Source organism: Rana temporaria, chromosome 1, assembly GCF_905171775.1.
Source record: "Rana temporaria chromosome 1, aRanTem1.1, whole genome shotgun sequence".
NCBI classification, from domain to species: domain Eukaryota; kingdom Metazoa; phylum Chordata; class Amphibia; order Anura; family Ranidae; genus Rana; species Rana temporaria.
In genome coordinates this window covers 442,106,370-442,118,442 of record NC_053489.1, presented here as the reverse complement: position 1 = coordinate 442,118,442, position 12,073 = coordinate 442,106,370, and the positions used below count along the sequence as shown (strand labels likewise).

The 12,073-nt window shown below is 39.4% G+C and overlaps 1 protein-coding gene across 11 annotated transcripts in view; it reads right to left on the bottom strand.

Annotated features, from left to right (window-relative positions):
• Positions 1 to 12,073, bottom strand: part of PTPN13 (protein tyrosine phosphatase non-receptor type 13) — a 350,570-nt gene that overhangs the window by 54,294 nt on the left and 284,203 nt on the right. For all 11 annotated transcript variants that reach the window (XM_040326640.1, XM_040326643.1, XM_040326655.1 and 8 more), the window contains 5 exons: positions 8,008 to 8,093; positions 4,641 to 4,794; positions 2,885 to 3,099; positions 2,686 to 2,784; positions 1,963 to 2,336 (listed from right to left, as the gene is read on the bottom strand). In XM_040326640.1, the coding sequence (XP_040182574.1) occupies positions 1,963 to 2,336; positions 2,686 to 2,784; positions 2,885 to 3,099; positions 4,641 to 4,794; positions 8,008 to 8,093 (928 nt within the window). The remainder of the gene's footprint in view (positions 1 to 1,962; positions 2,337 to 2,685; positions 2,785 to 2,884; positions 3,100 to 4,640; positions 4,795 to 8,007; positions 8,094 to 12,073) is intronic.

The window sequence follows — 12,073 nt, the reverse complement described above, 5'->3', positions numbered from 1 at the left end:
TGTACAGGTTGTGAAGGTGTGTTATTCCTTTATTGATCCAGGCTGTGAGGGATATTTGGGATATGAGGGGGGTCAGTGCTGATAGAGGGATTTTTAGGGTAGTGTTTGAGCATGCTTGAGCAGTTGTTTCCAAGTCTTGAGTGTTACCGTCATAGTTGGAGGAAGGAAGGATGGGGTTTGTGCACCTAGCTGAGCGCAGAATTAACAATGATGTTAGTGGGTAATGAGGGCTGTAGAGTATTTGCATTTTTGCAATACCTGCGTAATATTTATAGCCCATATAACTTTATGTAAAACCTCTAATCTGCACAAAAAAAAAAAAAAAAATGGGGAAGGGGGAGTGCAAAGCCTCCTACAATTACAAGCTAAATTCAACTTGGTGAAAGGTGACCCGTGCTCTATCCAATCGGGTACAGCTCATGAATCTAAGATTCAATGATAAACTGAAATCTTGTGACAAAATCCTTAAACTATTATCATTGCCAAAATTAATCACAAGAATAATCCTCTTCTTTCCTTGCATAAGCAGTAAATTGTTCCAACCCAGCCACATATTTTGGGTGACAGACACCATAAAAAGCCATATTTATTTCACCATGGGTCTATGAGTTCCTATAAGGCTATAATTTTTATTTTCAGATTTTTTGTATCAGATATTACTGCAGAATTTTTTTCTCAGTAATACAATTTTACCATCTAATCACATTTTAATTTCATAACCGTCTTCACAACATACTAGATGAAACTAAACACACAGTTCAAATACATATGTGACTTGTTTCTAAGATTTATTAACATCTGTCAAGCAGAATAGCCATGTCCCTGACCTAACTTTTCTACACTGCAGTTAAAACCTATACAGCTTGGTCAGAATCTTGTCCTAGCCTGTGACTAGATGGTGAAAAAGCAGCAGAAAATCAATGAGACCACTCTAGGGCTCTTTCCTTATCAGCAAGCTAATCATTATAGCCTGACAGGACTATTCAGTTCAGTAGGGTCTGACTTATAGTACTGCCCCTTAATTTGTCAGTTGAGAGAATGCTGCGAAAGGAATTAAAGGTGACAAATACAAAATTATAAAAAATACAGCCCGGGTCCTATCAAAGAATATACATCTAGAATACATGTGGCTCTTTTCTATCCTCCTATAGTTCCGCCATTGAACCCAGGATTGTAGCAATGGTTGGGGATTGCTTTACTAATATATTACCTTTTCATTTTTTTCTGCTGGTTTGTGTTTCACATAATACTAGAGAAAACACTTGTCTGTTTTTAAAGTTAATAACTGATTTCTGAAAATTCCAATTAATAATCTATCAGTGATTGATCCAACATTAACTAATCATAGTTAGTCCTTGCTCATATGAAATAAAAAGAAACAAAATGCTACTTCATTGTACTGCTCAGTTTTCAACCCATCGATTCAAATGATTACTTTTACCAACACTCTGGGAACCCAGACCAGTTGCTACAGTTTTGGGAAAGGACTTTTGTCCCATACTTGCCTACAATAGAATTCTAACTACTCAACAGTTCTAGGTCTTTTGTCATATTTGTTATTTAAATCGGTCTTCTGCTCTTTATGCAGGTTATCCTTCCATAATGCAAGGGACCAAAATGAGAATGCAATAAAATAGGACATATACCTTCAAGAAAACCTGGTATGAGCAAGTATTTGGTCAGCCACTGATGGCTTCTCCTGAAAATAATGCTAGTTACCTGGCATTCATGCCTTCATTACTTACATATACTTACACTTACTTACATATGCTTACATATACTTTTTGAGTTACCTTATTCCTAATATGCAAATGCACAGCAATGTTTTCTGACTTTTATGATCTGCAAACTTGTTAACCAGTGTTACAGTCATGTACATTCAGTAGAGAAGATTAAATGGTGTTAAAATATTTGCCTGCCAATGTCATTCAGATACCAAAAAAGAATCATAGGACTGCTTACCTGTCTTCAAATTGTGGTTTGTAAGGTGTCTGTTCTGGTGTGTAAAAGCTGGAGCGGACTGTTTCCTCTTGGATGCCGGGGCTATCCACTTGACCATGGGGTGATACCCTTGAAGCACATGGAGTTTGGTACACTGTGGCATTCCACATTTGCGTCTCATCTTGTATTGGTATAAAGTCTTCTTCTCCTGTACCACTACTATCGCTATAGCTATCCCTCCTAGAAGGGTTCTTAAGTCTCCTTATATTTGTATCTGCTACCTCTTCATCCTCATCTGAACTATCATCTTGTTCATGTGCAAGTGAATGGTCGGTGCTATGAAAGCCACCTTGGTTCTCATCCGGTAGAAACTTTTGCGGGGTATTTAGTGGTGTCTAAATGAAAATAAACATGATTTTAATATGAATCATATAAGCCAACACGTAAAAAAATAAGTGAACTTGCTCACACTGTGCCAATAGTAGAAAACAAATCAAATGTGCCTTATTGCTACCACATGGCTCCAATTATTTAGTGCCTGAGAAAACGTGCATATATTTATAGTGCATAATCTAACAGTGTCTTCTGATTAATGGCCTAATTAGTACAATGTCAGTGTCATGCTATGACATGGATATGAACATCCCAATGATTTTAACTGCTGAACAAGTATGACTGTCTTGGCAGAAGTATACAGTACATAGCACCCATAAAAGTCTCAGACATGGTCCGTCTTGTTCTCACCAGTATCACAGAGCTAATTTCTGGCAATGTACCAGCTGGTGGTCTGCACATCAGAAGAGTGACTTCTGGATAGGTCCCCCTCAGAGCTGAAACAACTTCCTGGGAGTGGAAAAAGAGAAAACTAGTTTAAAATGCCATAATTTTATTAGAAATGGCAGAACACTTATCTATCCAATCTAAATCCATTAAAACAGATTACCTGCTGAGTAAGTCCTTTCAGTGAGGCTCCATTCACCTTTAGGATGACATCTCCAACATTTATTTTGCCGCAATCTGAAGCTGGCTGACCTGGAAACAGTTTCTTAACTCGAACTACGCTTGAGTCCTCCTGACCTGAAAGGGGATTTTCCTCTCGAGAAAAGCTGAATCCCAGGCCAGAACTGCTCTTCACTAGTTTCACTTCATAGACATTGTCTGGAAGAGCAAAAAAAAAAAAGTTCAAAAGCCTAGCAGATGTTCCAATGGATACGCCGAAAATAAATTATAAACAAAATAAACATCCTCCGATAGCATTGTATATTATGGTAACTTTTGATCATAATGTTTACGATTTAGACCAGTTTTGGCCTAATTACTATGTGGATAGTAAAAAAAAAGTTGACAAAGGAGATTGATACAACGGGACACAAAATTATGGAAAGCGGCATATACAGTTTTCAGTTATTTGCATGGGGTAATGGAGGGGGGGGGTTTACCTTCATACATCCTAAAAGCCTTACAACCACTTTAACCTCTTTCCACCGGCAGATACGCAAACTCTTGGCTGGTGGGCTGTAACGCAGAGAGGCTGCATATACGCAGCCCTATGTAAACACAAAACTGTGCTGAGAACATGCTCCCAGCACAGTCATTGGTGTGGACCAGAAAGCTCCTGATGCACACTTCCAATCATGTGACCATTGTGACAGCCAACGACAGCACTCAAATGACCCGGACGCCCGTCTCCATCTCCCAGCAACTAGAAGTTCTAAAAGGGCCAGGAGGTGGAGGCAGGAAGGGGATAGGCAAGGACAAAATTGCAAAATAAACAGGCTCACTGCAAAAATGTAAAAACTGGTTTACTGGGGTATACGGCTGTAAGAGCTGAACTGGTTAAATAGAATTTAACTGCTTACATATGGTTGGTCAGTTCCTGACAAAACAACAGTATCAAAGAAGGGAAGAAGAAGAAAAAAAAAACATGCAGACATAGGTAAATACGATATTTGCAAGGATAGCTAGAATGTAAGAAATTATATAATACCATGAGTATTTTTAATAATATTTGCTGCTATATGACATCATAGCTGGACTAACTGAACTAGAAACAGACTCTGGGAACTATGCTAAAAAAAGGCAAACAAAGGACTAGTCTCAAAAACTGCATGTGGTCTTGAAGCAAGGTTCTTTATTACTGACGTTCCATGCCTTGTCCTACATAATGACTGTATATAAGCAACCATTTTGGTTAAAGCAGGTTTTTGCTTCCTCATCTCAGAGCCTTCAACAAAAGGACAATAAGCAAAAAACAGTAGTGACATCGCCAAATATCAATTTTCTAGTTCTGAGACTAGAAATGCCTTAGATCTCACACAGCTGACAGAGCTACAAGGCTGTATACATGCTGGTAGCTGGGCACCCCTACATCCCAGGAAGTGCACTGCTATTTTCAGGAGCAATTCAAGCCAAAGTATACAGTTTACAGGATACTGCTTAGGTACAATTGACACTTCTAGATGTTCCCTATAACATTTTAGTTCTAATTATATTGCAGTAAATTGGAAGATTTCTTGTCACCGCCTGTTATAGTGACAACTGTAACATTTTGAGTTGGATATCCCAGAAAAGAGAATGTGGCTCTCCCCAATGGGGACACAGATAGCAATAAATAAAAAAAAGAAAACATTTAGCGAAGATACAGGTTACATACTGTAGTAGTAGTTTGTTGGCATTTTCAAAGTGTAAATAAAGCTTACCATTAGTTATAAAGCTGTATTCTGGTGGTACAGAAGCCTTCTGTTCTTGTTGTTTGCTTGTCTCAGCTTGGTTAGGTGGTGTACATTGAGGGGTAACTGGAGCATGGACTTTCACAGCTGGTAGCTGTCCTTTTTCCAATACCAACGTTACCACCTGCATAGAAAAAAAACAGTTTGTATTTACAAGAACTTCAGGCAAATCTAAAACATATCGTCTGCTCAAACTACACACAAACAACCAATGAAGCATGGGCAATAACAGTCCAAATCTGGCCCCAGGTTTTATCTTGCATACCGTAGTAGGTGAGGTTGAAAAAAAAAAAATTCCATCAAGGTCAACCTATGTGTATGACTATATGTCAGTATTTCATTGTATATCCGTATGTTGTGGTCGTTCAGGTGCTTAGCTAATATTTTTTTTAAACTAGTGATGCTCCCCGCTGAGACCACCGTCTGTGGAAGGGAAATCCACATCCTCGCAGCTCTTATAGTAAAGAACCCTCTACGTAGTTTAGGGTTAAACCTCTTTTTTTCTAATTGTAATGAGTGGCCACATGTCTTGTTAAACTCCCTTCCACAAAAAAGTTTTATCTCTATTGTGGGGTCACCAGTATGGCATTTGTAAATTGAAATCATATCCACTCAAGCGTCTATTCTCCAGAGAGAATAAGTTCAGTGCTCGCAACCTTTCCAATATCCTCCAGACCCATTTATTAGCTTTGTTGCCCTTCTTTGTACTCGCTCCATTTCCAGTACATCCTTCCTGAGGACTGGAGCCCAAAACTGGACAGCATGCTCTAGGTGCGGCCGGACCAGACTCTTGTAAAGTGGGAGAATTATCGCTTTATTTCTGGAGTTAATCGTTTTTCAATGCATGCCAATATTCTGTTTGCTTTGCTTTCATTGCATGCAACTGCTGAGCCTACTACTAGGACCCCCAGGTCCTTGTCCATCCTAGATTCCCACAGAGGTTCTCCCCCCCAGTGAGTAGATTGCATTCATATTTTTGCCACCCAAATGCATTATTTTAAATTTTTCTACTTTAAACCTCATTTGCCATGAAGTTGCCCATCCCATTAATTTGTTCAGATCTTATTGCAAGGTTTCCACATCCTGCAGAGAAGTTATTGCCCGGCTTAGCTTAGTATCATCCGCAAATACAAATATTGAACAGTTTACCCCATCCTCCAGGTCGTTTATGAACAAATTAAATAGGATTGGTCCCAGCACAGAACCCTGTCTTGCCCATGATGGTGGAGCTTGAGAATGGAAGAAAGATTCTGTGGACAGGTGTCTTTTATACACATAACAAGTCGTCATTAGCAGCACCTTCTTAAATTGACAAGACTAATCTGTGTACCACATAAGCACATACTGTAGCCAGTCTGTGGGAGCCAGTTATTGTTGGTTGGAGATAGGTATTTTACTCACTGAACTACAACGCAATTTATAACATTTATATCATGTGTTTTTTCGGTTGATATTCTTCCTCCATCATTTAAAATACACCTATGATAAAAAATTATAGACCCTTTATTTCTTTTGTAAGTGGGCAAACATACAAAATCTGCAGATAATAATTTTCCCCACGGTAAATGGTTTTCAATTTTTTTTTTTTTTTTACAAAATATGTGAAAAGTGTGGCCTGCATTCGTATTCAGCCCCAAGTCAATACTTTGTAGAACTACCTATTGCTCCAATTACAGCTACAAGTCTTTTTGTTGATGTCTTTACCAGCTTTGCACATCTAGAGTAACATTTTTGCCCATTCTTTGCAAAATAGCTCAAGCTCTGTCAGATTGGATGGAGAGCGCCTGAACAGCAGTTTTCAAGTCTTGCCACATAACACACAAATATGATTTGATCTAAACAATTCCATTGTAGCTCAGGTCGTTGTCCTGCTAGAAGGTGAACCTCCACCCCAGTCTCAAATCTTTTGCAGACTTTAACCGGGTTTCTTCTAAGATTGTCCTGTATTTGGCTCCATCCATCTTCCCATCAACTCCACCAGCTTCCCCACGACATGCTGCCACCATGTTTCATAGTGGGCATGGTGTGTCCAGGGTGATGTGCAATGTTAGTTTTTGACCACACATAGCGTTTTGCTTTTAGGCCATCTGCATCTGATCAGAGCACTTTTTTTCACGTTTGCTGTGTCTCCCACATGGCTCCTTGCATATTTCAAACGGGACTTCTTATGGCTTTCTTTCAACAAAGGCTTTCTTCTTGTCACTCTTCCATAAAGGACAGATTTGTGGAGTGCACGACTAATATTTGTCCTGTGGACAGATTCTCCCACCTGAGCTGGTGATCTCTGCAGGTCCTCCAGAGTTACCATGGGCCTCTTGGCTGCTTCTATGATTAATGCTCTGCTTGCCCGGCCTGTCAGTTTAGGTGGACAGCCATGTCTTGGTAGGTTTGCAGTTGTGCCATATTCTCTTCATTTTCATATGATAGATTAAACAGTGCTCCGTGAGATATTCAAAGCTTGGGATGTTTTTTTTATAACCTAACCCTGCTTTAACTACTTGCTTACTGGGCACCTAAACCCCATTCTTGCCCTGGCCAATTTTGAGCGCTGTCACTCTTTGAATGTCATGCGATACTGTACCCAAATTAAATTTTATAATTTTTTTCACACAAATAGAGCTTTCTTTTGGTGGTATTTAATCACTGCGGATTTTTTTTTTTTGCTAAAAAACAAACAAAGACAGACAATTTTGAGAAAAACAAAAAAACTGTTCATAGCTTGATATGAAATTTTGCAAACAGTTAATTTTTCACCTTTAGTGATGTACGCCGATAGGCAGCACTGATAGGTGCAACTGGTGGGCAGCACTGATATGCACTGCTTAGCAGCTGTGGTTGTCAGTGTGCGGGACTGATGTCCCTCTAACAGAAACAGACACTCTCTGCTATAGTGGGCTGGTGTAGCTTGCAACTTTTCTTGATAGTTAGGGAACAGCGAAGTCTACCTACCAGCAGTCTGCCACACACATAGGTACATCTATCACCTAAAAACACACAAAAAATAAAAATAATCTAGGCCTTGCATGGTGGGAGGGGGTTATATGAGAGAGTGCTAAAGCTTTGATCGGCTTTGCCACTGTCCAGTCACATAAAGGCTTGGCATATAACCCATCCATTATGATTAAATACCTGTGTCCTGTACAATAAAAAAAAATGAAAAAAAAAAACTTTTCAGCGCTGTACAATATCCTCACCCTAAAAAAAAAAAGCTGTAAATTCTCTCACCTTTGTCTGTGTTATCAAATAAAAAGCAGAATGCATCAAGTTAATCTACTTTATCAAATAAAACGTCCTGGGTTTATAGTTCCCTTGTTACATTCCTGTTACAAAATCCTACCTGGCCAGTATTTCTCAATGTCTCCACAGCTTGTTTATGTGTGGCACCCTCCAGGCTGGTTCCATTAACAGAAAGCACTCGATCACCTAGGTTAGAGTAAAACAAATTGTAAATAACTTACAATGACATACTTCACCCAATAATCATACATGGCTGGATGCTAATATTTTTGAAACAATGCAAATGTAAAGCTTAAAAGGTGTTTGATATGATGCTCTGTGTCTTGATTACAATGCAAGACACTTTTAGGGGTTGAAAATTTCAATTTCTTTCCCAAATAAAAACAACAAGCTTATACTTGCAAGGGTTTTGCACAGAGCAGCCCCGTTCCTCTGCTTCTGGGGTGCTACTGACTCCTCCCCTGGGCTTATGGTCATCGCTGGATTGCATTGGGCTGAGGTAAGAAAAAAAAGGGGGGTGTCTGGGGGCAGCTGCAAAGGTTTTTCACACAACTCTGGGGGAGGGGAGTGATTTGGTACTCAATCTTTGCAGGGTCCTAGTACCCTGTTTGGATAGTTGTCCCTAGTCTGATTTTCTGGTTTCCTCTGGGCACTTTTGTGGCACTTCTGCCAAACAACCTTCCTCCTATTTATCCAGGAACAAATTTACTGGCACAGTGTGATTTGATTGGCAGAATTTCAGTTCTTCTAATGACTGTACATACCAGGGGTCACAAGTGAGCCCCTTCGGTCTCTCCTCCTGGGCCATTCTTTGACTTTGCCCTGGCTGCAGACACACTACCTTAAAAGAAGGTATATGAGAAATATATTTTTTCCTTCTAAAAAATTGGTTTAGGCCTCGTACACATGATGGTGTGACCTGGGTGTTATATATATGCGGTACCCCCGCGCCTTGACGCGTTTCGAATTCTGTGATCCGTCTTCAGAAGACACGCTTTTAGAGTTTCTTATTATTGCATGATTACACTGGACTATTTTGTATTTTGCATATTCATCACATTTATATCTATTTTTATTGTTTATATTTTCTATCAATTAGCGCGTAGGCGCACTAGATTTTGTAAGGGCTAGGAGTTTATCCATCTTCACATATATATATTTTTCATATTTTTAAATATATATATTTTTTTATTATTTTTGAAAAGTACATGGTATCTTTTTAGATAACACGTCCATTAGAGGTGGTGAGGAAATTATCACAATTTACATTATATATATTATTTTTGTAATTTTGTATATCACAAGGTCAGCGCGGGAGTACAATTTGTACGAACAACATTTCTTAATAACGTTGTTTTAATGATGAAGTTGGGAAAACTTCGTTTTTTGGACATGCTGAAAAATTATCCTGCGTCCTCTACTGTATTCCAAGGAATTGATTTTACTAGCAAGACAAAAATCCCATTACATTGTTCTTGAAATAAAGTATTTAGGTAGAACGGTCTTCAGACATACAAGCATGCACAACATGATACAGGCGTGTGCTTTCTACGTCCCAACCAGTGCATCTGGCTTGAGCCCTGAGCAGGTGGAACGCACGCCGCCACGGAAGTGGAGGAGCCCTGTGCGATCTATACGAGTTTGCAGCCCCAGTGCCGGGATGGGCACTTTTTAATGTAAGCGCCCATTTGGCCTTTGATTTCTTTTATCCTTTTTAAAATAAACGGTTTGCACTATGGAAACTTTGATTTTGTGTTTCATGTCCCATCTCTGAAACGTAGGATACGAGGTTACTACAACATTTCCTGTCTATGGCAAGTGTGCAGGCACGATCCTGCTAAAGCGTTTATAGATCTTTTTAACTAAAAAAAATCCCCTTCTGTGCACTTTGGGTGTCGTATCTACAGTATTTTGGTGAAGGAATAAGATTGCACTTTAGATAACAAGTTTTACTGCAGCAAGAATCCTGTCGGTGGTGGATGTTTTTTGGAATTGAAACACCAGTTTTTTTGTTTCCACAAATATTGGGACTATAATTTTGATCATTGACTTTTTGAGTTATTGCCAGTTGGACAATATTTGATCAATCATTAAGATTTTCTTATTAACACACTTTTTTTTCACAGGGGTTGATCATTTGTGGTTTCTATTTATATGTAATTGAGTTTTGTAGTTTCACTTTATTATCACAGCGCCCCCTATAACTCTTTACAACATGATACATAAGCCTGGATTATCATGCTCATTGTTGCTTTGACTTTCCCTTGGGGATGGTTGCACAGTACACAGCAAAAACTGTTAAAACAAGTATATGTTTCAGAATTTGGCAAGGTATTTTAGGACCTATATAGAGTAGTAAATTTAAAATGATGTCAATCTGACTCACTTGCAAACAAAAAAAAAAACACAAAATTTTTGCTAAGTAGACAAATTTATGCAAGGAGCAGACAACAGCCGTATCTTGGAGTAAGAATAGTAATCAACCAAGAAAATTTAATTCCAAAAAATAGTGCAAAATCTGGTGCAGCTCTGCAAAGAAGCCAATCGCTTCCAGTTTTTTTTTGTCAAAGATTTTGGTCAGCCAGGGTGTGACTACAAAAGATCACATTATGTCCACAGGCATATGATTTTTTCCCCAAACAGATCACCATCTAAAATGAAGCAGGAGACATCACATGCCTGTGGGTGGCCATAATGCCGCATACACACGACCGTTTTTCACGATGTTAAGAATGTTTTTTTTTTTAACGTCATAAAAAATGGTCGTGTGCAGGCTTTAACGACGTGAAAATAACGCGCATGCTCAGAAGCAAGTTATGAGACGGTAGCGCTCGTTCTGATAAAACTAGCGTTCGTAATGGAAATGGCACATTCATCACGCTGTAACAGACTGAAAAGCGCGAATCGTCTCTCACCAAACTTTTACTAACACGAAATCAGCAAAAGCAGCCACAAGGGTGGCGCCATCCGAATGGAACTTCCCCTTTATAGAGCCGCGCTTTGCTAGAGCATTTTTTTTCACGATCGTGTGTAGGCAATAGGGGTGCAACGGATCGTGACCGATCCGTGATCGGGCCGACCTGTTCGGATCGGCACAGAATGCGATCCGCGGAGCGCACCGCCGCCTTAGGAAAGACCGCGGCTTCGGCCTAGCTCCGGAGCGGTCGGCCATCTTGGTACACCTGGCGGCGGTGCGCGCTGACGTCATCACCCCTCCCTCTGCTCGTGGATCTTCTGCAAGAAATGGGACTGCCTATCCTGTTGAAATGACTAAAGTATTCCTAATACCGTAAGTTGTCCTTAATCTTAAAGTTTGATCCCTGACAGCTCTTTTGCATAACTCTTGAATGAATGCCCTGTCTGATGCTTCTTAAACCTGGCTCTGTCTTGTTATTCATTTATATTATCAGGTTGTGCACATTCTAATACCAATAACGGATGTTTTTGATACTAATTTAAACACTTTTAGACAACCTGAACATACTTATAAGATGACCATTCTGATTTAAAAAGCAGCAGTATTGCCTAACCACAGTAATACTGCAGCTTTTTCCCCTGACACATTTATAAAACATTACAGTGTGCTTTATATTGTAAATATACTTTCATGATTCTGAAGCAAGCAAGGTCCTATTTATTCAAATAAATAGGAGATTTCTTTTTTTCTGGGAGCAGGAAACCTGTCACATGACCATTTTTAAGCCATGTGAAAGTGCTTTTCCCTCTATTCTTATAAATCATTTTTATTTGTTTGCCGATCCGAAAATGATCCGATCCGTGACTCCTGATCCGAGGATCGATCCGATTCGTGAGTTTTTTGATCCATTGCACCCCTAGTAGGCAAGGCAGGCTTAAGAATAAAAAAAAAAACTTAGTTTTTTCTAGACCATTAAAAATGGTCGTGTGTACGCGGAATAAGAGGCAGACACACAGGAAAAGCATCAAATTGTGCTATTTCAGACCTAGTCTTCTAACAGCTGTCATGTGTATTTGATGAAAACTCCAGCAGTTTTAGAACATCTGCACCAGTGGCATACTTCCATGACTACAATGCTATCCATAACCATTATAGACCACCTGGGTAATTCAGGTTTGGCAGTATGGATATATAGCCAAATCCACCAAAGGTTTGAACAATGAGGTGTTTAGGTCTTATGGACCCAAAA